The sequence below is a fragment of the Podarcis muralis genome, chromosome 1 (assembly GCF_964188315.1).
Source record: "Podarcis muralis chromosome 1, rPodMur119.hap1.1, whole genome shotgun sequence".
Taxonomy (NCBI): Eukaryota; Metazoa; Chordata; class Lepidosauria; order Squamata; family Lacertidae; genus Podarcis; species Podarcis muralis.
Genome location: NC_135655.1, coordinates 87,879,429 through 87,907,327, shown reverse-complemented (window position 1 = coordinate 87,907,327; position 27,899 = coordinate 87,879,429). Strand labels below are relative to the sequence as shown.

Here is a 27,899-nt window from a genome sequence, read left to right as displayed (position 1 = left end):
CTTGGTGTTCAAAGGATGGGGCAGTCTTGGATTGCCACAAGTCAGATCAGACCCGGTCATAGTGATCTGGAATTGTCAGGGGGGGGGGGGGGAGTCTGATGGTGAGGAGAGGGAGAAAGAGACTGTGCAAGGCCCCCAAATCAGTTCGGGGCCTAGATCTGGACTGGGTCAGCCTTGAATCATCCCAAGTCAGGGTGATTCCAAAGTGCCAGATTGGGCCCAAATTGAATCCTGGAGGTGGGTCAGCATGCACAGACATTCTCAATGTTTGCAGCTCTGAGCCCTTCACCAGCTTAGACAATCTGTCTTGGGGCAACAGGTTCTTTCTCGTGCCAAAGGATGGTGACTTCATAAATAAATAAACAAAACCCTCGTGCTTTAAACCATTTAGTTCATCATAATTTGTAGTACCACAAAAGTCATCTCATCAAACCCCTTTGCACTGAGGGAGGATAATTAATAACTAAACATTCCTAATTGACTAGGCTGTAAAATAGAAGGTTGCCAGGTATGCTCAGTTTGATTCAGACTGCATCGTGTCAAAAACTGAGTGTAATCAAATACAGCTCATTCCTTGCCTCTGTCTGCACCTTCTCTTTTAAACCCCACAGCATGTCATGCTACCCCTGGAAAACTTGCATGTGAAGGAGAAGATATGACTAAAATGAAACTTGTGGAGAGAAGCAGGGACAGCAATGGGAAGGGCAGAGCTAGCATGCTTGTCTCAGTGATATAGTGTGGGTTGATGGTGCCCAGGGCAAGTGTTGAGCCCCCCTGGTGGATTGGACAGCTAGGGGGGAGGCTTGGGGTGTTGTGGAGCCTGCACAGAGGGAAAGGAGAGCTGGCCTAAAGGTGTCTGCCAACCAAGGGGCAGGGCACACAGAGACGTCACTTCACTGGCCACACAGAGGAAGGGGGCACTGCCCCAGCCCCAAAGGCCTGGGCTGGACACGGATTGCCTCCCTGCAGCTCTGGAAGGCAGCAGGAGCTCAGCCATGTTGAGGGAGCCTGTTGTGGGGGTGTCTGGTTGTGCACCTCTCAGAATTTTGTGCCCAGGGCCCCCGTCCCTCTCAGTAGCCACTATGCTGCTGGCTTCTTCGCATTCACTCACCCCCCCCCACACACACATGCAATATTATTTTAACCCAGACACCAAATGTCTGAATGGGCTATTTCCCAGCATTCCCTAGTCTGTTGCCTTCCAGATGCTTTGGGCAGAAACTCCCATCAGCTCCATTGGGTACCGTTTTATTGTGTACTAAGACGCCACTATAATTTCCATCATGAAATCCATATCTAACCGAGACTGTATTTTTGAAGCATCAGCTACCTGTTTGGTGGATGAAGGCATGTGGACAACCAGAAAAGCCAGTGTGCTTTGAATAATCTCTAGAACGAGTCAGCCTCTTGCATAAATTTATTCTCCAACAAATGTTTTGGGGATGTCTCTAAATGAAACCGAAAAACTCTGCTGAGAATTGTAGTTCTTCCAACTTTTTGCACAACATTACTGGCACCACTGCCCTTCACTCTCCTTACTTTAACAATATACAGAAAAGATCATTCCAAGGAAGACTGTTTTTTTTTAGTTCCAAGAAGTCCAAATATGTTGTTGAGCTTATCAGTAACTTGCACATGGGAGTCTCAGTGTGGATTGTCTTGAGACTGATAAATTATGATATCCCAGCTGGGTTCTGATGGGGAGCCTCACATTTAATGCATACACGCTGATGAGGGCAGAGATGTAGTAAAGCAAGGTAATGTGAAACAGTGTGAACTGCAATGCCATGGTCTCTTTTCTGTATATACGTTTCTTCTTCCTGCATGGCTTCTGAACTTGGAAGTTCTTGCTTTGGTGCTTGCTACTTTAGCTAGAGCTGTGCCAAAGATTTCTTTATTGACCATTCATTGTGAGGATGGGAACAATGAAATCTTCAAGAAAAAAATGTGAACAGTGGGGAGAAAGAGAAAGATTCCCCCCCCCCCCCCGGAAAGGTTTTGGATACAAATGATATAAATAAATGTTCCTCTGTATCCTTAATCAGAAGTAAGTCTTGTTGAGTTCGTTGAAGTTTACTCCCTATTAAGTGAGTTCAGGATTCTATCTTAATCATTTAAACTCATGGCTTTGACTTAGATTAGATCAGTCAATTTCTGGTTCTTGATAATTTGGCATATGCTCATTGCCTGTTTATTGTCTGTTTCCATATTAATATATTAAAAATACTAAAATTTCATTTCTATCTCACTGTACACATATCTAAACATATTTTTGGTCATACAAAATACATACTTTTAAAATGAAATTTGGTTTTATTTTCTGAGCTGAGAACTTTGGAGAAGTGCAAAATCTGGAAGATTATTACTTTCCAATCCAGGAGGTTTGAATTAAGTCAGTTGGCTTACAAATGAAGGCTGAATGAAATTCTCCTCCTTTCTGGTTTCAGCATCATTAGATCTGAAAACTGAAGAAATACAGGAAGCCTACCCCCTTTGCCTTCTGGATGTCATAATACCACTATGAAAACTTTTGAATGCATCATTTATATCAGTTTGTTCTCAAAGTATGAAAAAGGGACGCTACTCCTTGGAAATGGTTCTCAGAATGCTAGTAGGAGTTTGCAGGCTTCATAAAACACACACACACCCCTCAAAGTATCATGCAGCCTTAGGCCATCTGTTACTAGCTCATGACATGTAGCCAAAAACCTAATAAAGGCCAATAGCAAGATGGTTAAATGGTTTAATGGAACTGCTGCATTTAGAGGCAGTATGCCTCTGAAATGAATACCAGATGCTAGAGAAAAAACAATGCAAGGGGGGTGGTTGCCTGTGTGCCTTGCTTATGTACTGTGCAGAAGCAACATCTAGTTCCCATGCCCTCTTGTAATCCAGTTGATAACTGGATTACAAACAGTGTGTTACAAACAGAATCACATGTTGCTTCCCGATTTACTCTTGTCTCCAGTTCATTCCCCGTCTTTTGCAGCTTGTCCTGTGTTGAATTTTAGATCTTCAGGGCAGGGACTTCTCCTCTTGCACTTGTGTAAAGTGCTATGTACACTGGTTGTGCTATATAAATTAATACAATGGAACCTTGTTTCTTGAAAAGCTTAGTTGACAAACAAATTGGCTCCCGAACACCGAAAACCCAGAAGTAAATGTTCCAGTTTTGGAGCATTTTTCAGAAGCCAAACATCCAACGCGGCTTCCAACAGGAAGCTCTTGCAGCCAATCGGAAGCCACACCTTGGTTTTTGAACAGCTTCGGGTGTTGAACAGTTTTGGAATGGATTAAGTTCGAGAACCAAGGTTTCACTGTACTAAACAACGGACAGCATACACTGGCCATGAAAGAACATGGCTGAAAAGAGGGTGCAGGACTAGATCCTAAATGCAGGACTGATTCTTTATTCTTGTATTGTTCTAACAGTGAGAAGGTCTATAGTCCAGACCTTTGGGTCTGACGTTCAGTTCCTGGAATCTTCAGCTAAGGCTAGTAGGGGCCCCTGTCTGAGACCCTGGAGAGCTGCTGTCTGTCAGTGTAAATAGACAATGTAGCTTTCTATGTTCCTGTCAGTTGATCAGCATGTGATTGGTAAGCTCCAGTTCAGCTCATGCTACTTGCCCCTTTGGTGATTGCAACTTCCATGCTACTGCTTAAAAGTGCAGCGGTACCTCTAGTCACGAACTTAATTCGTTCCAGAGGTCCATTCTTAACCTAAAACTGTTCTTAACTAGAGGCGTGCCGCTGGCACATGATTTCTGTTCTCATCCTGGGGCAAACTTCTCAACTTGAGGTTACTCTTCCAGATTAGTGGAGTTTGTAACCTGAAGCATTTGTAACCTGAGGCGTTTGTAACTCGAGGTACCACTGTATGCAGCTAATATGGGTCTCCTCTCTGAATGGCTCATGCTTTAGCAAGGACATCTTGGCTACTGAGATTCTCCGATGATTTAGGAGTTCAATCACTGCTCTATAGATGGCACACCCAGGGCAAAGGGAGAATCGCTGAGGGTGATGATAATTCCTTTTCCACAGGCTTCTCCAACATCCTTCAGTCTTCTTTTGAAATTGATAGTGTGACATGGTTGGTAGGATCAGCAAGGGTTATGCCATCAACATGGCCAGCAGAGGTGTCAACTTGAATAAAATATGAGGGGCAGGTAACCCCCGGCCTGCATAACCAATCACAAGCATGGGCATCACCGGGGGGGGTAGCTGCCCCCCCCAAAAAAATCGATAAAAATACATAGCTAACTGAGGTTCTTCCTGCCTCACCTAACAAAAGGCCTACTGCCCCCTAACAAAAATCCTGGCTATGCCCATGATCACAAGTCGTGGCACACGCAGACCATTTGAATGGCAATGCCCATCAACTTGGGGGTGGTGGAGGCCCCCTCAAATATTTTATGGGGGGCAAAGGGGCCTTGGCCCCTAGGCATTGGCTCCTAGGATGGCCAGGAATGTTGTACAGTATTGGGGTGATGGGTGAGGTTCAGGTAAAGAAATCAGAATCTAGCTTGGGCTTCAAATGCACACACACACATACACACACACACACACACACACACATTTCTGGGCTTTCTTAAGTCTTCTCTCCAGGCATCCTTCCTTTTCCCCCTATGCCAAATCCCCATAGGCAGCTTTATGCTGCTTTTAACATTGAATGCACTTTTTTTTTTAACCTCCTTTTCTCTTAGGGTATTCAAGAAGCATTGTCAGCAGGAAGGAAGGAAAGGAAGTTATGGCCACAGGGGAGGAAGGCATAAATCTTTCCTTTTCAACTCATGGCCTGGGGTGTTTTATTTTTCTCTGCAAAAGTCGCTTCCTTTCTCAAAGGATCCCTGCCCATGACACTGGCTGTCCCCAATTCCCATTTCTGCAGGTGCCAGATATATATATATTTTTAAAAAACCCTGCTCATTTCTACACTAGGGCACTTCTGGGGGGGGGGGGAACCATACATACACAAACCTCTCATCCTTGCAAGACCAAGGGAGTTTATCAGTCTCCTTTTAATTTCCAAAGCTGCCTCAGTGGATTGTGCTTTCTGAATTGCAAATGAACCCAGGGACCAAGTCTTTTGCTCTTTGCTTCATGCTCTGCAGGTTTTAAATAAGTTGGTGGAGAGGGAGAGGTGCCACTAGGGATTTACCCTTGGTAGTGAGGCACATGGCAATGGCATCTCTGTCTCTGCACAGAAAGTTGCTGTTTTCCTTGGGAGAGTCAGGCAACCGGTGTAACTTTTACAGCCTGCAGCAGTGACTGACAGCCCCAGGAGCTGAGCAGAGAGTGAATAAAAAGCAAAGCCTTCCTCTGGGGATAAGTTTCGTCACCTCTTCTTAAGGACTAGCTTCCTTCCTGATGTGTGAGCATAGCTCAGCAGTTGCCAAAGTTCCTGTATGTACAGCAAAATGCCACAAGTCTTACAACCTCCTGCAATGCCATATGTATCTGCAGCTCACACGTAACCACCTTTGCTGCAGAACCCATTTGCCAGAGGGATGTCTCTTTGGATCCCTGACCTGTCCACACCCTCATTCTTCACTCCCTCAATTTTATCCCCTCTGCAATCAGGTTGCAAGGAGGGATGAAGATTTGGGTAGGGCATATCTCTACTGAAGACCTCTCAGAAATTGGACTAGCGTAAAACACAGCTGCGAGAATTATGGAATAGGAGCAGCTATGTTGAATGCATTTTTGCCAGTGCCTGAACATCGCTTGTTGGTTCATTTCAAGCCCTAAGCATGTGGTGGAGAACCTTTATCAGCCTGACTTCTGCATTCCTTTCTAGGGGACCTTCTGGGTGGGCACATGCTAGTACTGTGCAGGGCTAAAGGCAAAAGTTTGAGGGCAACAAATGTACATTTCACCTTTGGAATAATAGGTCAGCTTCTACACACACTTACACACCCCTCTGTATCCTCCATCCAGACAGGCAAGAGGCATTATCAGAGTTGAAAGAAAACATTTCAGGGGAAGAGGCAGAGGGGCTTGCAGACAGGGGAGGGAATTGGGTTGCTCAACTGTTAAAGCTGAACTCTTCTTTTTTTAAAGAAAAGTTCATTCATTTATTTTTTAGTGTTTGACTTGAACAATTGAGCAGGGCAATTGATCTGTGGACTGAGCAAGTTGCAAAATTCATGTCTTTCAGTCAAGGAACCCTGGGGATTATAGTTCTGTAAATGAGTCTGGATACAAAGCACTAGCTGCACATAACTATAATTCACAGGTCTTTCTGCAGAAAATCTAGAACTGTTAATCTGTTATTAACTGGTTTCCATTTGTAGAGAAGGCCCTTCTGCCAGAGATTTATAATGGAGATTCAGAGCATCTATAATGGTTCCTGATTCAATCCGTAGCAGATTCCATCCAGCCCTCCCCAATAAGCCAAAAGGTCATGACCTCTGCAGCTTCTTCACACCACTTGCCCCATTTCGTTTCCTTCTTGATAGTCCCCAAAGCCTTGCATCCTGTTTATGGGGCATGGACCAAGGCTGATTTCAGCTAAACTGTTTTACTTGTTTGAAACAAATCAGGCCTTTGGGCTTTGGTAGCATCTGATTTTTGGTCACAGGACTTGAGACTGAACGGAGCGCAAGTAGCAATCTTGATGGAATGCTTGTTTGAAGAGTTTCTTGCCTGGGTAAACACATGATGGATGAGGCTCGGACAAGGGGACCAGCTTGAAGAACAGAGAGAGAGTTGATGTGTGAGGATGGTTTAAATGAAAAGAAGGAGCCTGAGGCGAAGGTCTTTCCCCTTCTCTTAGAGGCCTGTCTTTTCCTGAAAGAGAAGGGCTGTGTTTTCTGTCTTGTGTTGTTAACAACATTTCCCAGGCAGGAAGTGAATCCGGCATTATGTTCGTAGCCTCCCTGCTACCCTGCCCCAGGCAGTAATTGAGGAGATGAAATTATGAATTCCATGTGTCCTCTCGACAGTATTGCTTTTCAGTAAAGCCCTCTCCTTAAATCAATGAGGTGGTGTGCACGAGACGCACTCTGCCCCGACTCCTCTTTTTTAAATGGCGCATAAACCGGTGCTGTGACTTACACATCCTGACAGCTGCCTTGAGGTGACCATTCGGTGCATGTAGAAGTGAAACAGTAGCTTGTCTGTCTGAAGTGCAACATGACTATTTTTGTCAGATTGGTAATTGTAGCTATCTCCAGGCGTCTGCCGCACATGTCTTGTAATTAAAGATCATGCTGGTTATTAATTCCACCAGAGCTATTCTCCTTTCCCCTTGTAGCACAAAGGAAACTTAACTTTCTTGAACCAAAAGAAAGAGAAAATCCCCCCAAGTTTTAGATCACGGAAAGGAGGAGGTATCTAGTAAGAATAAATTATATTCGAGTCCCAACAAGAATGGGTGTATGTTGTAATAAGCAAACACACCAGACACCATAAATTTAGGACAAAGGAACTTAAAGTTAATAAGATTGGCATTTTGCATGCCCTGGTTCTGTGACATCTAGTCATGAGATGCTCATGTTATAAGGATGAGAGACTGAGGTTTAACACACTGCCTAGTTTTCTTAAGCCACTGCAGCTTCTCTGATGCAAGTATAGAGGAATCATTCACCTCTGCCATTGATGAGCGTGTCAATATATCTATAACAGGCCTCAGGGCCGGCTTTAGTTTTGGGAAGGCCCTCAGAGCAACATGACCTAGGAAGGCCCAGTGGTCTCAGAGGTCAAGGTGGTTAGGGCCAGAGGATGTCTGAGACCACAAAGACATACCCTCCAACATCATGCTGATCAAAATTTGGATGCTTCATTTTTCAGTCCTGAGCTCTCACAGGAGCCAGCTGACTTAAGCCAGAGCGCTGGACCAAAAAAACAGGACATTCAGGGAGTCAGTCAGAAGCTAGTATGGCTTCTTAAATTCCAGGATGTCCCACTCAAATCACAATGGTTGAAGTGTATGCAAAGAGAATATCTTAAACTTCCTATATGGTCAAGATGGTTTTTTGGAGCAAAGCCTGGCCAGATCATAGGTCCTGAAAGTTAATATGGTGGCACTGACTTTCAGTTGGTGGGTCCCTTAATAGACCTGGACCCCAGCAGCTGCCTAATCCTGCAGACCTTTTGTGCTTACCACCCCAGGCCTGTGCACAAAATGAAGCACAGCCTATCAGCCATGTGCGTTTGTCTACAAAGAACATTATAAGTGTCATGTTTTAATTGACTTCTCTGATTGTAAGGAAAGGAAGCATGTCAAGTACCTAATAAGGAAAGTAGTATGGCTGGTAGATGTGCTTGGCATGGTTGTTCACTAGTTGGGCAGGACATAACTGGAGCCACAAAATTAGATTCAGAATTGCAAAAGAGTAAGGTCAAAGAGAATGGCAAAAAAAAAAAAAAAGGAATTGTCAGTTATTCCACCTGTACCCAGAAGTGATTGTGTGTTTGTGTGGTGGGGATAGTAGTTGACAACACTCCTGCAGTAGCAATGAGTCTGGGTGGTACATGAGACTGGTCCTTATGAGCCCAGGATCTAAGTCTCCACATCAGTTTCCATGGCCATCAGAAATGACTGAGCAAACTATGAAATTGTAAGGTACACTGTTTACAACAGTGCCATCAATACTGTCTAAGCAAGTGACAACTCTGATTAAAACCCTTTTAGAATCTATAGTTTTAATTTGTATTCATTACATCATACCATAGCCAGCAAACGTCCTCTGTCGTTTTTATCAAAGATTTAGAAAACACTCAATTGATTTGTACCCACTAGATGTCATTTGAAGCACCTTGGAACCTAGCAAGATTTTTTTCAGTACAGCCTAGATATCAGGGTGTTTCAAATGACACCTTCTAGCTGGATACAAATCAACTAAGCAGTTTTAGAGCCTTCACCAAGAGCTTGGCAGCCCAGGGCCAGGTAGCCAAGTATTAAAAGGATGTTATTTCCTTGGTCAGTAAGAAATTTTGTTTGCTGCAATTAAAAACCAAACAAAACTGTGCTCCTGAAGAACAAATTCTAAGGTGCTCTGAGTTCCCCTTAGTACTTGACTTCTAAGCCCCTCTGTGACATCAGTGCAACTAAACTAATAGCCCAGAAGGTGATAACACACATCTGCCTGTGACATCAGAGCAGACAAGTGACTCTCAACAGCTGGTGGACTGTCAACACACTAGTTTCTAATCAATAATTGAGAACTGATGCCACTTCCTTTCTGGCTGAGGAAACGACAAGCCTGATCTAAAAAAACCGAATAGAATGATAGATAGAGATAGATGATAGAGATAGATGATAGATGATGATGATAGATAGATAGATAGATATAGATAGATAGATAGATAGATGATAGATAGATAGATAGATAGATAGATAGATAGATAGATAGATATAGATAGACAGATAGATAGATGATATAGTTCAACTAATGTTGCTATTATTTTGTTTTTGTTTTATGCCTTACATTGCCCCCAGGGCAAGATACAGTATTCAAAAGTAATAGGTATATTCCAAAATATTCTAAAATATAAAATATACCAAAAAAAAAAGCTACTCAGAACCAGATTACTCTGGGTTCCTAAAATATTGTCCAAGTGGAAAGGTCTTATACCAGCTTCTGGGAAATGCTTGGGGAAGAATATTTCATATTTCATGGGTAATGGGCAGCAAGAATGCCTGTCTATGTATGCCTGTTGGTGCAAACATGGTATAATCAAGACCTATATTTTGTGACTTGCCAAGCCAAATGCAGCTCCACAGTCATTGCGGCTTGCAAGAAGTTTAATAATGCTGATTTCACGGTCCCAGAAAGACAGTTTATCATGCTCTGGGTAGCCCATGATATATTACTTGTGAGGAGCACTGAGCTAGGTGCGTCTCAAGTCGTACAGCTGCAATCAAAAGGAATCTCTCAGCTAATCTGAACAATAATCACAATCCAGTGCCAGTCTAGAAATGCTGAATGGATAGTGTGTTATGTGTGGTTATGGAAGGCACAGCATCAAACTCTCAGACATGAATCTCTTTAGGTGGTGTTAATAAAACACTAACTCTTCGCCTGAACACATTGTCAGGGTTTAACTCAAAAGTATGCAGTAGCTCATGTAATAAGAGCCCCTATCAAATGGCTGTCCTACTATTGCAAGCTTTTCTTGCCATCAGATCTCAAAGTTCCACCCAGACTTGCTGTTTTTTAGCATGCGCTAATTTTTTCATCAATGGGAAAAGACTCATACAAGTTTTGACTCTTATATACATCACACAGAATATCTCGTCAGTCAGCTGGAGTTTTCAGAGCCATGATGTGGAGGTGGTAAACTAGGCTCATAGCAGCAAGAACTGTTATCCTAATTCAGAGCAGGAAGCCCAAGTGTGAAAGGGTGTCCATGCTTTAAAGACACAGGAATGGGCAACTTTTTCCTCCAGGTGTTGTTGTATCACCAACTCCCAACAGTTCTGGCCAATGTGGCCAGATGACACAGATGATGAGAACTGTAGTCTTCTGGAAGGCCACAGGTTCCCTGTTTTAGATGGCATAGGCTGCATTTTGATACCTACTTATCTGGGAGTCATTTCTAAGAAGATATGTATAGGATTGCACTATCCAATCATTTTCAAGTTGTGGTGCTCTGTCTTTTGTTAAAAACCTGTCAATAACCCCCTGTCATGCTAGTCTGAAAATACCTTCCAACATCATATGCTGCTGTGACAGCAAAATTTCCATGGGGTGTTAGCAAAAGGCAGCTACTCCTATTGTACCTCCCCTCCCCCCAGTATGAGCTGCTACTGTGCCAAAGGGATTATTGCAGCCTTTTCACAGAGCATGCCTTTTTTTTGCAGAACAAAACAGCAATCCCAAATATGCTGAGGCAATGCTCCCGAAAAAGTTATGTCTGGAAGCCACTGCATCTTTCGAAGCAATGCTATGGTGCAGCCTATATGTCAAGTAGTGGTTAGCAGTATTCTGGTTGAAATGTGAGTTCATCAGATTCAAGTGGAGGGAAGGCCTGAAGCACTGCGACTAACCCAAGTTTATATTCCCAGTCCTGCTTCCTGTTCAAACTCCCATGTGCAGCCTGTGATTTCTGCTGCTTCTTTGAGACCTGTTGGTCTTCCAGTGTCAATGCCACTATCCTCCCTGGTTCACTACTGGGAAACAAACAACAACAAGGCTCTAACTTTTCTCTATCTTTTGACTGAAGTGGGTGAAATTTGCACACACAGTAGTCCCTCAAGAGAGCATAAAGCCTGCCAGTGATTTTTATACTAGGCACCTCTAAAATGTGATTTCACTCACCCTCCAAACAGAAACCATCTCTAAGTTTTTATTTAGGGGCAGAATTGGATAGAATTTGCAGGCTGAATCACCACTTCAGAGAGCATGAATCCTGTCAAATTTCAGAAGGATCACTGTAGTAGTTCTGCCACAAGGACTGAAATGGGTAACAACAAAAGGAATCACGTAAATATCCCCATGTCTTTTGTGTGCAATTAGTCTGAAAATCATAGAGATGAGAGATCTCCATGAGATTTGCAGACAAATAGGCCCAAAGGCCAAGCACTTTTAAAATGTTTTTGGTATAGAAAAAGCTAAAAGAGATTCATTTCCCCCACAAGACTTGTCAGTGATAAAGGAGCTCTAAAATTTTGAGAGAGAGAGAGAGAGAGAGAGAGAGAGAGAGAAATTTGGGCTCTGCAAACATCTTAGGGTGCCAGATATCTCCTTGGAGATTTGATGTAGGAGCACCAGGTTTCAGTTGGCTGCTTGACTGCTTAAACTGTGTGTCTCCACCTAAGCTTGACTTGTCTATCTGAAAATATAAATGGTACAAAACTCCAATAAGCCTCTAGTGACCTCTTTCCAAAGGAAATCCAAACTGAATGTGCAATGCACCCATGGAACTTTGCTCTTCTCAGAGTAATGGGGCAAAACTAAGGTTAACTTCAAAGGACAGTGAAGCTGGAGAAAGATAAAACACTTCCTGTGTGGTGCTGCACTTCACAGGGGTTATAAAATTCCCCACAGGATTGCTGGCTCTTCTTTCCAAAGAATGAATCACCCTTCCGCAAAACAAGATGATGGTTTCAGCAACATCTCTGTGCACCCTCCTGAGTAGTAAATCTAGAAATATGAGGAGGATTTCCCCAGGACCAAACAGTTTGTACCAAAGAGCAAGTACCACAGATAGCACAAAGCTTCTTCTGCCCAGACCCAGGCTGAATCTACACAGTTATATATTTTTTAAAAAAAACACACTGTGAAAATGCCTTTATAATAAATGTAGTAAAGTATATATGAAATTTGCCATTAGCTCACCAGTGCCATTTAGTGTCACATTTGTAAAATGCACTTAAAACACTTAATATGTTGTATTTGCAGCTGTATTTGCAACACGGTTGACTGGCAGATGTTGCTGACCCATTCACAATGAGCCGTGGTTTTGCGTGCCACTAACTCTGGCATGAACTGTAGTGGATGTGCAAAATGACAGTTTGTGCTCATGGTTCATAAGTGGCACATCATATGGCAGAGGCAGAATGGCAGTAAGGGAGAAAATGCAAATCAAACACCAGGTACAAGGTAGGGGCAGTAGCTGATGGGGAAGGCCATAGCTCAGCGGCAGAGAAACTGCCTTGCATACAGAAGATTCAATTCTCAGAATCTGCAGGTAGAGTTAGAGAAGACTCTTGTCTGAGATCCTGAGGAACTGCTGTCATTCAATGTAGACAGCACTGAGTTAGATAGGCCAATGGCCTGACTTGGTTTAATGTAGCTTCCTATGTATGTTGAGGTCTCAAATCACATGGTAGCTTGTGCATAGCATCATTTTGCGGTGGCTGTTTTACCCACCAGAAAAATGGCTTTTTACTAGATCCACTTGATAAACACAATATTGACTTTGACACAAGCAGTTATTTCATGTGCATGTCTAAAAACAGGATTTCGCAAACAAATTTTCATATCTGTCTATTATATAATCTTAACGTCTGTTATCAGCATCTTCCAAAGCTACTGCTATTCATAGCTTTCCCCTGCATCCAGTTCAACAGCAGGCATTTTGCTGGCATGATGAGGATTATCTTATTCCATATTTATTATTAATAATAATAATATTGCTTTACATGGCTTATCATTTTTATGATGGTGATCTCAATCTTCTTGTTTATTGTTGCTGATTGTGTGTTTTAAAAAGTTTAATATAATGGGTTTGTATTTTGAAAACAACGTAGCCTGCTTTGTGCAGAATTTTCTCAGAAAGCACAGTATTTGCCTCGTAAATAACTAAATAAATAAATTTATCAAATGACACATAATGTCAGAAAATAATACTTTGTTGATAACCCTAAAATGAACATGTATTATATTTAAAGATTTCTGGATGGCAGAATACTTTGAAGTCTTTTCTCTGACAGGTTAGGATGAGGGAGACCCTGTGTGGAATTTTAAAGAATTTCTCTTCAATATTATTATTTTTTTACCAGCCACCTATAACCTGCAAAATTCTGTATGTTCTTCCATTATCCACTTTGAGCTATACAGTGGTACCTTGGTTTGCATACATCTTGGTTTGCATACATTTTGGATTACAAACACATCAAACCTGGAAGTGCATGTCTCGGTTTGCAACCTTTTTTTGGATTACAACCCATTTTTTGAGGGATTACGAACAAAAAGATTTGGGAGGCCCCATTGGTGAAAGTGCACCTTGGGTTACAACCTGTTTTGGTTTACAAACGGACCTCCGGAACGGATTATCGTTGTAAACCAACGTACCACTGTAATCTTATCTTCTATCTTTAGAGATGTGTGTGACATAGGCAGATGCTTCCAGTGTCCGCCATTTTGTTTTCTCTAAAGTATCTCATGGGAGCATTGTTTCAGGAGATTTGGGGAATAAAGAATGCTTACCTCCTTGTAAGCAATACAACCAGCCAGAGGCCAGGTAAATGGTGGCATCCTACCATGCCATCTGCTATCGTGAGGGACAATGACATCTCTGCCTACAAGGTTCCACTATGATATCAGGGCAGATCAGGCAAACCTTAAGAAGGAATACCATGGAAATGCACCAGTAGTGGTGGCTGGAAACTCACAAGAAAAAGGAAAACTTTGGCAAGGCACCTGAGAGCCCTGAAGCTTTTTTCCTGTACCTGATAAAAAAAGTAATCTTCTCATCTGTCCCCTAACCACTTCTCATTTAATTCATTCTAGTTCTCCTTTTCTTAAAAAAAAAAACCAAAACACTTTTACTACCCCAGTTCTTGCCAAATCGTTGTTAGGTTTTGCAAAATCCCAAATAGTGCGCTCCTCACAGGGCATCATTCAAATGCAGCAGCTTGGTGTATATTTGCATAATGTGTTCTAAATTGTGGATTTTGGTTATCTAAGGCAAACTACAGGTGCATCAATGTGCAGTATGTAGCTATGTTCCCACCCTTTTGCTTTTATAAATTACAGGTGTGCATGGTGTGTGTACAGTGGTACCTTGGGTTAAGTACTTAATTCGTTCCGGAGGTCCGTTCTTAACCTGAAACTGTTCTTAACCTGAAGCAACACTTTAGCCAATGGGGTCTCCCAGTGCTGCCATGCCGCTGGAGCACGATTTCTGTTCTCATCCTGAAGCAAAGTTCTTAACCCGAGGTAATATTTCTGGGTTAGCGGAGTCTGTAACCTGAAGTGTATGTAACCTGAAGCATATGTAACCCGAGGTACCACTGTATATGTATGATCCTTTTGAGAAATGCAGGTTGCAGGGAGGTGTGGTTTGTCTCCCCCATCTCCAAACTAAAATTGCCCCCTCCTACAGAGTACCAATACCTGGGTAGGGGGTATAATTTGTTTATTTTATCGTGTCCTCCATCATGGAGAGCACGTGTTGCAGTGAGATCACCTAAACTGCCTCCCTGTTGTGGGGCAGGACCATTTGGATAGCCACAACACCCCGTTGGTTTCCCCTCAGTTGCTGGGGCTGAAATTTGTCCTGTTTGGTTGTCTATTGGCTGCCAAGGGCTGCTGCAGATCACTGGGAGCTTTCTTTTTCTTGCGACGTGCATCCGATCACCCGCCCTCCTTCCCTATATTTAGGGCTGTCCTTTTGGCCTTGCTATGCCTGTCTAGGGGTCGTCTGTCTTGGAGCAGGGGCCTGGTAGGAATTTTGCCATTTGGCTGATTGGCTGTTGCCATTTGGTTTTTGCCTACCGTGAAACAAATTGTCACAACTAGGTAAGGTTGGTGGTTAGGCATTGGTTCAATGTTTTGCGGAGGGGAAGTGGTTGGTTGTGCCTGCCCCTCCATTGCTGCTGCTAGGGAATTCCGTTAAAGGAATCCAGGGACTCTCATTGCTTTTCTCCGATCCCCTTTCAGGGGTTAGGGCCACACCAGAGTCCCTGGGAACATATAGGGTGAACTAGAGCCTGCACTCAACTCCGTGCTCCCCCAGCATGTTTTCCCTTACTGACCTCTGGTGGAGTCCAGTTGTCAGTCCTGTTCCTGCCACTGTGCAGGGTCAGGTAGTCGGGAACCAATGCCTAGGCAACCACTCACAAGCTGCAATTTAATAAAGTTGTGGCCAAAATTATTGCAAAAAACCTTAAACTAAAATTCTGTGTCTATTGTGTATTTATTTGGGGTGGTGGTTTTGGGGGTCTTCACTACTAGCCATGCATAGGAGGGCAATTTATGTTCCAGTCATGCTGGAGAGTGAAGAGATAACTTTCTCCCCTTCTCCAAATGCTAAATTCCTGGTAACAATTATCCTCTGCTCCCCACAAAACCTGGACTTGTAATTAATAAAAGTAAAAGAAGAAGAAGAAGAAGGGAAAGGAAGCTACACATTGTATACTTTGGCTTTCAGCACAGAATTTCAAACTGGGTAGAACATGTCAGAGTACAATCAGCCCTATTTATTGGGTTCATGGCATCACTATCTGAAGGCCACAAAAAAGAAACAAAGATATTTAAGAGTGACTGGATTTCATCTGGGTTGCCTTTAAAACAAAAAACTGCTGTTGTTTTCCTGACCACAATATGTGATCTTTGTTCACTGCCTTTGGAACATCTAAACAAAGGAGCGTCTATCCTCTGGGAGCTGTATACCCATCGCCCTGCACTGATCAATAAGCAATGGTACCACACGGATAACACTGCTAAGGCTCACAGGACTACTGCCTTTCTTTGATTCTTATTTTTAAGGAAGCGTTAAGAAAACTGTAAGCCCCTAATGGAAGTGACAGCAGCAGTCTTAGGCAGCAGGAATCAACGCCGGCAGTTCTGCTGTATTTTTCAAGCCAAAGGTGGGCTGCTCAGATTATATGGAGTGCATTAACATAATGAATTTAATTAATCAAATACTCCACAGTTTAACTATGTTGTTTCTGTGGAAAAACATCCAGCAAATACCTGGGGCCTATAATTTTATTTGCTACCGAGGCAATTAAATATTTGCATCTGAATGCAATTCGAGGCAGAATCCCGTTCACTCTGAATGGCCATTAGTTCTAGAAGGATGAACACCGGGCCTTAAGTGTTTTGATTTTGAAGCAATCTGTGTGTTTATCTGCATTTTTATCTAACCTCGCCTTTTGAAGACGATCCATTTACAGTCACCTAAACAATCAGTGTGGTTGTTATATTTCCCCTCCCCAACCCACCATTATTATCCTTGTAATAATTTAGCATATAAATGGAGGCCAAATTATTCTATCTCCTGTCCAGATTGACAGATGAGAAACTGTTCCTTAATTTTCAAAGAGCGGCGTTGATGAGTTTCACCATCTCGTAGAAGGCGGTGATGGGTTTTTCAGCGGAGAGAGTGTCAGATTGATGAATTTGCTCTGATGACCCCTTCAGAAAAGTGGATGCCAACTCCAGTGGGGCACCAGAGTTGGCAGCAAGTATTCAACTAGATAATGGGTAACGCTTTAACTGTTCAATATGCAGTTTGAACAGAATCCTTTTATTAGAAAATGGATTTTGCAAGCTCTCTCTCTCTTGATTCATGCACCCTTAGGCCAGCCTTCCCCAGCTCCCATCAACCCCAGCAAGCATGGCCAATGGTTAGAAATTATGGGAGAGGATCAGGCTGGGGAAAGTCTACCCTAGATGACTTCACACACTATGTTGGGGCGATTCTGGGCTTGGCTCCAAATGTACTTTAAATATAAACTTGCAGTCAATCATGACTCCCCAATATGGAGAAGGGCATATCTCATCCAAAAGGTCCCAATGCCTGGTATCCCTAGGTAAGTCTGGACATGGGCACAGCCAGAGGGCAGCAGAGGGTGGCATCTGCACACACCCACACCCAGATCAAGTGAATAAATAAAAATACTTAGCTAACTGACCAATTGCGTCACAGATAGTTCAGTTCTCCCCCCCCCCCCACTAACAAAAATCCTGGCTACACTCCTGGGCCTGGAAGAGACCCCTGCCTGAAATCTTGGAGAACTGTTGCCAGTCAACATAGACAATACTGAGCTAGTTGGGACAATGGTCTGACTCGGTTGAAGGCAGCTTCCTGTGTTCCAAATAACTGTACCTGCATGATGCATGCATTTGTCACACATTTTATTTTTCAGTGAGCACCCAAAATGTAACAAGTCAAGTGACCTTTAGCAATCTTTTCTTGCACTCCTTGGCCTCTAGCCTGAGATTTAAATCTATATGGCAAATCAATGAATGACATGTGTTGGCAAGAGGAAAAAAACATACACACTAAAAGCAGGGAGGATGGACACAATTGCAGAAGCTGTGTGGTTTATAATTTTATAGCCAGAAATACAGAATGTGATCCCTGTCCTGTTTTCTCCTCCAACCCCTTTTCTTCTGCAGTGTAGTCTGCACTGGCAGATCTTATTGCAAAGCGGGCACAAGCTTTTAAGATTTAGAACTGGAGCTTCTTAGGGGTTGGGTCACATTGCTGAGAACTACCAATTCCTCACACAGGACAAAGCGGTTCCCTTCCATGTGCCCAGTGTAATCTGTGGGCCAAACTAGACAGTGGTAGTAGGAGGAACACAATTAATGTGCCTCCCTTTTTGTTATGTAGTTAGGAGTCTTGGGATGGTGGAGAGGGGAAATCTCACTCATTCTCCCACTGCAAACAAAATTGTCTCTCTTGAACTTGCTATTTGCATTTCAAGGGCACCAGTGAGAGATTTCCTTGAAATGGAAATAGTAGAGGTTTTGTTGTTGTTGTTGTTAGGACTGTGACATGGCGATAGAGAGTTAAACGCCTCCTTCCAACCTGTTGCAGTCCAGAGGCTGCTCAGGCATCAAGAGTGGCCACCATTTTACATAGTAATAATCCACACACACCTGAAAATAGGTGCTGAGTTGCAAAGTGGGAGGATGGTTTTCCCAACAAAACCCATCACTTTCGCATGGGAAGAATGAAAACCTGGCCAGCATCATGGTCATGCACCTGCTGAGAGCCCATATCCCAGGAGGCAGCCCACTGACAAGAGCCCCCTTGGACCTGCTCCTCCTCTTCCCCATTTCAGGGTAGCTCGTTCACTTGACTCTCCCTCTGGGCAAGCAAGGATGAGCAAGTAAACATAAATGGAAGTGAAAAGGAGGAGGAATAACTGCCGCTGCATTCTTGCTCATTGGCTCTGTGTGGGAAGAAAACGGCTGGCAACAACAGTAACAAAAGCATGAACTCACTGAAGGAAGGGGCATTGAGAGTGTCTTGCAAAAGCTCCCTCCTCCAGGCTTTCCCCTCACAAAAAAAGAAATAAAATAAAATTCAACCCATCTCTGGCAACAGTAATAAAACCATGGTGTACTTTCAGACAGCTTGTGGAACGAACATTCATTCAGGTTGGTTTGTAGGGAGATTAAAAAATGGCTGTTGAGGAGCATTCATTCAATTTTTTTGTATGAACTCTATACAGGGGTACCTCGGGTTACAGGTGCTTTAGGTTACAGACTCTGCTAACCCAGAAAGAGTACTTCAGGTTAAGAACTTTGCTTCAGGATGAGAACAGAAATTGCGCGGCAGCGGGAGGCCCCATTAGCTAAAGTGGTACCTCATGTTAAGAACAGTATCAAGTTAAGAATGGACCTCCGGAGTGAATTAAGTTCTTAACCTGAGGTACCACTGTATGGGGTTGCATCAAAGCAAGTGCAGGTGCATTGCCCTGTCACATTTCTTATTCTAAAAGGTCTGATCTTTGTGGGGAAGTGAGTTTGTTGGAAAAGACCTCCCAATCAACATTAATTACACAACCTGAATGTGCCAGTATGTGATTGAATCCCACCCAAAATCAGCAACAGTCTGGAATTGCTCTACGAAAGCTTACTGTGCTTGGTTCAAGGTGTTTAAATTAGAGTTGTGCTATTTGTGTGTAGCTGTGGTAGCTGCAGTCTCCGACCTATGCACTCTGGTCCCGTTTATTTATATACAACTTCAATGCAAGATTATAGCCATTACAGCAGATAGAAAGAGAAAAAGGCAGGGTAGCAGAACTAGGGAAATAAGAGCCTCTCAGTTTGCTGATGCATTAAGTATCTTGTAAGATAATGGGAAAGAAAAAGGGAGTTGTCTGAAGTTTCCTTTCTTCCTGCAAAATGCTTCCACCCCCCTTTTTCCTGCCTTTTATTAGTCTGTTGTTGTTTTTTATTTAAAGTGAGGGCTATAATTAAATTTGAGATTTCATGCCTACCTTTTTCAACCTCTCATAACTCTCTCAAACCAATTCCTTTTCTTAGATTCTTTTTTTAAACACACACACACACACACACACACACACACACACACACACCCCAATGTTGGGTTTTATCTAATTCTGGCATTGTTATAATCCAGTAGAGAATGTAATTGGAGTTCCAGAAGCCAAATTCAGCCCTGTGGTAAGCAAGTGCCACTTCACAAAAACTGCACCTGTTTATGACAAATGACCTAGTTATCCATCTTTGTTGTTGCTTCCGCAGCAGTCAATTGTAGTAAACACCCAGCCTTCATTTTTGAGACAGACTTTTGCTCTTACTGAAATGGTACAACTGTGGATGGGCTGTATGAGTTGAAACTATGGGGTGGGGCATTCACACTACTGAATGATTCTCTTAAAACAACAACTCTGCACATAGAAAATAGAAATAAATGTCCTAGTCAAGCCTTATTTTCCCATTTTCAATGAGTTTTATGAAGAAACATGCAGGCGTGTGAGTCCCCACCTGTGGTATGAAATGGTACAGGCCAGGGACAGATTTGCCAGTTGAATAAGTCTTGGGCCCATTACAACACTTGTAAGCCAAGGGAGAGAAATTACTCACAGTAGAACCACATTCATCAGAAAGGGCAGATGAGATTCCTCTCCAATTTTAAACTGGAAGAAAGACAAAATGGTGACCCAAAAGCAGTCTCCTACTGTGTGATTTTTTTGAAAGATCACTTCATTATTTATGTTCTTTTTATAACTCAAGAGAAAAATTCCAAACTAAAGATGGATACTACTACTACTACTACAACAACATTATACATACATAACATTGATGGCAGCTTATAAAGTCCTAAAACCGATGCATGAAGGAACACAACTTACTAAACCAGCTTCCCCAACTTTTGAGCTCTGCAGGGGAAACCATTCTTGCCCACTACTAGGTGGGGACATGGAATAGGGTTTTCTCTTACTCCTACAGGTTAGGCTCCAAGCCTCTAGAATCTAAGGTCTCACAGGCAAGACTCCAAACAATGTAGAATATGTCAAGTACACAAAGTGAAAGACAAACCAGGATCATGCATAATCCATCAGTCTAAGTCCCAAACATGATCAAGGTGTCATTGACACATCTTCTACCATTCGACTTAGAACATACGCGTTTCTTTCATGGATTTTGTGCTTGTGAGGGGGGAAATGAAGGAGGAAATGCTTATGCTTTTTGAATTTACCCAGAAACATTGACAGAAAATATTTGTAACATTTTGTAGATGTTTCCTTGGGCTGCAGAGCCACTACACAAGTGTGCTAGTGATATATTTTCAGTGTGTACAGCAGGGATGGAGAACCTTTGGCCCTCTGATGTTGGAGTCAGCAGTGATGGGAGTCGTAGTGCAACAGCATCTGGTGGGTCTCAGGTTTCTCATCCTTAGTGTGTATAGCATGGGGCATCCTCAGTGCTTGAATTAGGCTTCTTCTTTTTGATTTAGTTGAGATTCCTGAATTGCAAAAGGTTGGACCAGATGAACCTCAAGGTCCCTTTCCAATGCTACAATTTGATGATTTGAGGATTCTAATTTCTGCCCTTTGCAGTCCAGATCCTTCACATTCTTGGTTTCATGGGAAGAAAACTAATGGAATGCTTAAAAAAAAACCAAAAACAGAATGCTGCTCCATTCAGTGCAGTAGCTGTGGTTATTTATCACCCGAGATCTCCTGTCTAATTAGATTTTGTATATTCTATTTCTAGCTGCAAATATTGGAAGCTCTCCGACTGCAGCTGATATTGCAGTCATCGGAGGTAAGAACACAATCTTGCTTGAACAAAGGCTGTATTTCACAGAACAGAAGAAACAAAACGGGACTCTCTGCCTATGCCCAGAAAAAATAAGTATTATAATATACACCTACTCAGCTTTTCTGTTGAAAAATCAATGGTGTGATGCAATATGTCTCTGTTAATAGTCTGTGAAAATGTGATAAACCATTCAGGCCAAACCTGAAAAGACATCCATAAAGCTGCTATACAACAGACTTTCTAGCACATGCAATGACGGCTTCCTTGGGGAGGGTGGAATATTATGGGGAGGGTACAACAAAATGTGCACTCTCTGTATGTAAGACATTTATACAAAAAGGCAAGGCTCCAGATTTCTAAAATCTCGCTGAAACTACCACAGACCTGCTGAAAGCAGGTTGGAGCATGGCACTGGAAGTGCAGAGAGAATTGGCAGAAAATATGTTTGGTGCTTGCATGGATGGGGTAAGCAGCCCAGGGGTGTAACAGGCATATATACCTGGAAGGCTTCCTAGTTGTGAGGGGGGGGGGGGAGAGACAGGAAGTAAAGCCATTGTATGTTTACATCAGGAGGTATTTAATATCATTTCATAAATTATTATTATTATTATTTTAAATGCAGCATCACAGAGAGAAAGGAGGTCTGGACTGCACAGTCCCAGTTAGAGTGCTAAAGTCTAGAGAAAACCATACACAGATAATAGTAGGATTCAACCAGCTCTTTCTGTTAGTGCAATAGGGCTTTCCCCCTCCCCCGCCTTATGCACCCCTCTTGCCTTCTCTAAATCCACTTTGGCAGGTCAGGAGAACCCTCAGAACAGTGCAGGGGGGAAGAAATGGAAGATTGTTCAGTTGGGCAGGCAGAAATCCTTGCACTGATGGAACAATCCCCTTAGTGCTAAATTGAGCACTTTGATCCCCCCCACACAAAGGATTAAACAGATAAACCCTGTAAAATGAGGGTATAGAAGATGAAAAGTAGGGGTTGTATCCAAATAAACCCTACTCAGATCCATCAACTGACATGACTAATTCAAATAAATTTATTTAAGTGGGTCTACTCTAATTCCGATTTTATTATTATTATTAATAAGAATAAGAATAAGGGACGCGGGTGGCGCTGTGGGTAAAAGCCTCAGCGCCTAGGGCTTGCCGATCGAAAGGTCGGCGGTTTGAATCCCCGCGGTGGGGTGCGCTTCCGTTGTTCGGTCCCAGCGCCTGCCAACCTAGCAGTTCGAAAGCACTCCCAGGTGCAAGTAGATAAATAGGGACCGCTTACTAGCGGGAAGGTAAACGGCGTTTCCGTGTGCGGCTCTGGCTTGCCAGAGCAGCGATGTCACGCTGGCCACGTGACCCGGAAGTGTCTCCAGACAGCGCTGGCCCCCGGCCTCTTGAGTGAGATGGGCGCACAACCCTAGAGTCTGTCAAGACTGGCCCGTATGGGCAGGGGTACCTTTACCTTTTTTACTCTAATTCCGATTTTATTATTATTATTAATAAGAATAATATTAATGATTTAGCAGGCAATAATAATAATATTGTGGAAGACAGGAATGCCTGGCATGCTCTGGTCCATGGGGTCATGAAGATTCGGACACGACTAAATGACTAAACAACAAGAAATAATAATATTAATGATTTTGCAGGCAAGACAAATGAAGAGGTGAAAAGCAATAACTGAGATTAAACAAGTCAAAAACTTGATTCAGGAAACACAGTTTGACCCACTAGCTATTCAGACCAGTATGAAGGGAGTGCTTTAATGCTTCTCAAAGGTTTGTATCTAGTGCATCCCATCAGCGCAAGGATTCCCACCTGCACAATGGGACTTCCTACCACTTTCCTCCTCTATGCACTCCCTAATTCTGCTCTGGAGATTCCCCTAATCTGATTGAGGAGGGTGTGGGGCAGAGCTCAGAGTGGCCTCTCATAAATCACCCATTGCCTCTTAAGAAATGTGGATGTGCAGAAGGTTCCTCACTGGAGCTGAATGCAATCCCTGTTGGTTGTACCATAGTTTGATTACTATATAGACTATAGACAGCAGCCTCACATGGGGCTGCTCTGCCTTGTGGGTATCCTCACATTCCCACCTCTCATTTTAAAATCTGCGAGAGCCCAGGGCATCTGAAGTCATGGGATTCCAGATGATACTGTCCCAAAACTTTGCTGTGTGAGGCCTCCTCTTTTTCTCCCCGCTCACGGAACTTCACTGTCTCTCTGAAAGTTTATCTGTGCACATACAAAACCATCTTAGATTATCAACTGGTGTTAAGAAGAGCATTCCCTCTCTAGGCTTTTCCACTGATGAGAGCTACCATGACAGAAACTTGTTACAGCAATTTTGCTACAGTCCCATTAGCACATTGTCGTACTAATTCAAGTTGTTCGCTTGAATTACTATTTCTCCCCAAAGAAGCTTCTTAAATGTTAAGATGTATTATTTGGGCCTTCTTTATTTCTATTGTGTTTGCTCACTTCCTTGCTGTACTTGCTAATTTCAGTAATTCACCAGGTGGATTCCCCGTCATTAGTGGAAATTAGTGAAGTTCTGCTGTATTTCCCTTAGGTTCCATCTCCTGTAACTTTAATTTCAGCTTCCTACAAGTTACTAGGAGGAAAATTGAATTGTGCTGAGTCCCTGAGGCTTATTAATACTGTACAACATCTAAAGAGCATTATAGCCTATTGTGCTTTGAGAGTCCATCACGGGCCTTAAAAATTGATGAATTCCCTATTGGAGTCGCATTATTATACCAGAGGCAACATCTTTACAGGGGCAATTTTCTTTTTCATAGCAGTAACTTTGATTCCTGGAATCAGGCAGCAAAAGCTCTGAGGGTTTCTTAATGCTTCAGACTTGAGTGTGCTTTGCACAGGTAAAGTGATTTCCCATACCTATACCGTAACCACTGTGGGGTTGCTTCAGGATCCCAGGTATGCTGATAGGTTCAGAGACAAATGTTCATGGTAAGCCAAGCTTGAAAGACTAACTGTCGAAGCTCAGACCCAGATCTGCAGAACAAACAATGAGTAAAACTGAAGTCCTGGTTCAGACTGGTTGGGTGGACTGTAGAAAATGAAATGAGAGGAGAGGAGGAGACCATGCTAGAATTATTGCTTGAGGAATTCAATTCTTTGCCAATTCCAATATAAACTGACTCTATTCACACTCCTGGTTCAGACTTAAGCTTGGTTAGGAGCAATGGAGAGAGTCTGTGGCAGGAATGGAGCAGGAATTAAGTAGCATAGAATCATGTACAAAATGTACAAAAAAATCTGTGGCCCACACCAAGGTTGGCTCAAAATCTTACATACATAAAACCATGGGAGATGGAAGCACTGTCAAGATCTGAAAGTCTCAAGCAGCTGCCAACATGGGTGCAGCAACAGGTCTACCAAAATGTAACTATGGGGGGTGATCTTGTTGTTTCTTGTTTTTGTTTTGTATTGCTTATATTTTTTCCTTAATCCAGTCTTCATCATCACAATGTCAAAGCCACTTTCTGATGTGTTGCTGTGTATGAATGCTTTCTCTTTGAAGGCTTCAACAGAAGCATCCATCTATGCAAAACAAAAACAAAAAACCGTCAGCTATTTGAAATCATTAATGAAAGGGAACATTCAAATGTTTCTTCCTCCCCATAGGTGTCATTGCAGCTGTGGCTTTTGTCTTGATTTGCCTCTTGGTAGTGATGCTGAGATACATGTACCGGCACAAGGGCACCTACCACACCAACGAAGCAAAGGGAACCGAATTTGCCGAAAGCGCAGATGCCGCTTTGAAAAATGACCCTACCCTTCAAGAAGCCATGGATGAGAGCCGGAAAGAATATTTCATCTGAGAGCAAAGGCAGCCCCACTGAGTCATACTTAGTCATTCTCTCCTTCCCAAGGGAATCGATCAGAGACATCAAAAAGCACCGGGATACAGCAATTGCACAGAGGAGAACAAGGGGACTAATTGAAATATTGCTGCTTGCCCCCAAGAAGAAGCAACGCCAGATCCATGGCTGTTTATTTGATTTTAACAGCACAACTCAGTTCAATATCAGATCAAGAGAAACAAAAAAAAAACTCAGGATGAGTGATTAACTGATAACAGATAATAGCATCAAATGTCAAACCTTGACATTTGGCAAAAAATAGCAGGTACCAACTGAAAGCATCCTCATAGGTTCGTTGATCCATCCCACACTGATACAGCACCTGAAAGTGAATTTTAAGCTGCAACCCAACAAACGTTGTGATGTATAAAACAGAGGATCTTGGCACAAGCACTACTTTGAACACATATATTGTATCCAGATACTTGGTTTTTCTTAACATGCATAAGCTTGCCAGTGTGAATATATATGTGTATATTTGTTTTGAGAAGACTAAAAAACAACAGCAACCAGGGTCTGACAGAAAATGCAAAGAAAACACTGAGTAAATTTTTTAAAATGAAGGATTTTATTTCCAGATAGCTAGTGTGGTGTCATAATAAGACTCTGTGGTGGGAGTGTAAATTGGTTTGCTTGGCGCCTGTGTTGACTTATAGTTGTTGTTATTTAGGAAGAGTTGCCCTTGAGCTGCTCTTTCACTGCTCTTCTGAGATTTTATATTTGCCTGTATTAAACTGGCTCCACCTGCTTAGTTCCCTGCGTTTCTTGAAGCACTTCTGCCATAACCCAGAAGAGAGAACTGAACAGACAAACACTATGACATGTGAGTCCTTTGTCCTGAGCCATTCTTCCTAGTTCAAATGAACAAAATGGGTAAGTTGCAACCATGGCCACAGCCTAAATAGAGCTTAGAGTCAGTCTACAATCTATACCAGGTGGGACCCTCCAAATGTTGCAGAACTACAACTCCCACATGCCCCAGCAAGGATGATGTGAGTTCTAGCTCAACAATATCTGGAGGGCCAAAGTTTCCCCACACCTGGTCTATGTGTTTTTGTAGGCTGGCTCTAAGGTTAAGAGAGTACTGTATGTCCTTGGGTCTATACGACTCCAAGTCTACAAGCCACATATGATCACCTGTCATGTGCTTGACTGCAACCCACAACCACAATTTTTATTAAAGAAAAAGAAATGGTTTATTCTGGTGGCCAAATTTTAGAGGGGCCATGGGGGACTCCCTACTTACATTTTGTGGTATGCCCTTTAACTCCCAAAAGTAAAGGGGTACCATGGTTTGGGGTTGTCATTAAGGGCCCCCATAACTCTCCACCACCACAATTCAATCATTCAATCATTCAATCAGTCAGTCAATCAATCAATCAATCAATCAATCAATCTCTACTCACTCTCCCATTGGAGGCTACTTCTTGCCTCACTTGAAAATGTTTAGCATGGCTTCCCACATGGATCCTCCTAAACCTATAATGATTCCTTATGACAGTACTAGATTTCATGGGAGTGTTCATTACTGATGTGAAAAAGCTCCATGTGACCAGAAAAATCCATGTGGCTACATGTTTCAGCCATGATGTAGGCTTTACATGGCAGAGAGTTCCAACATGGAAGTATCCTCCTTGGGCCAAAGTAAACCATGGAATGACTCTTCATGTTACAAGAGACTTGGGGAAAGCGAGAAGGAAATAAATGAGCTAGTGAAAACAGCAGTTTTTATTTGAAGGTTCCAAATTCATTATAGAGAGCCAAATGATAAAACTGTAACAGGTCTGGAATATCTTCAAAGTGCACACTGAGCATACATATGGAACCATGGTGAACTGCAATCTTGCTATGGCTGTGAAGAGAGAAAGCAGTCAAATGCCACATACAGCTGAAAACACATCACCTAAATGCTTTCTGAATTGTGCTACTAAGCACCATTCAGGAAACCAACCATCATTTGGTCACAATAGAGTAGAATATTCCATACATACACTGCCTTAGGGGAACAAGCCTTGTTCCAGTCCTATATTCTTTTAATCCAGATTTCCCACACTCCAGATTTCCATCTTTCCATTGGCAACCATAAGGAGGCTCCTGGCAATAAGAGGTGGCCCAAAATGTGCTAGCTAAGCCTATGACTATTTTACCCAATATGCAAATCTGATTCAAAATTGGTGTTATGTCTCAAAGAAAATTAACTTTTGATCCCACCAGTTTATTTTATCAGTTTATTTTATATTTATTTACTTTCCTGTTTTGTTGACAGTATTCCTCTAACCAAAGAAACAATCAAAGTGCAATGGCTCTTCCCCCTCCCCCATTGCTATTTAGCAATTTTAGTTATTAAAACACATACACAATTACTTAGTTTCTATTGCTTTCTTTTCTTTTTCTCTTCTTCTTATTAGGAGTAGTAGTATTAAACAGGATGTCACTATTTTCATTGGACAAATGATGGAGGGTATGTGTTTGGAGCCAAATGGCTACATTTATCTCCACTGGACTCAGATCCTGGTTTATATGCAGAATGCCACTACATTTATGCTGAATACTTGACTTTAAGTCACTTGAGTCAGTGTGCTGTGTT

General features: G+C 42.6%; 1 protein-coding gene across 2 annotated transcripts in view; it reads left to right on the top strand.

The window, feature by feature from the left end:
* The window catches only part of GYPC (glycophorin C (Gerbich blood group)), a 34,432-nt gene extending 6,757 nt beyond the window's left edge, over positions 1-27,675 (top strand). Inside the window, exons 3-4 of one of the 2 annotated variants that reach the window (XM_028742714.2) lie at positions 21,378-21,428; positions 25,074-27,675. In XM_028742714.2, the coding sequence (XP_028598547.1) occupies positions 21,378-21,428; positions 25,074-25,270 (248 nt within the window). In that variant the 3' untranslated portion in view covers positions 25,271-27,675. The remainder of the gene's footprint in view (positions 1-21,377; positions 21,429-25,073) is intronic. The other variant, XM_028742722.2, reaches the window with a different exon arrangement.
* The last annotated feature ends 224 nt before the right edge of the window (positions 27,676-27,899 follow it).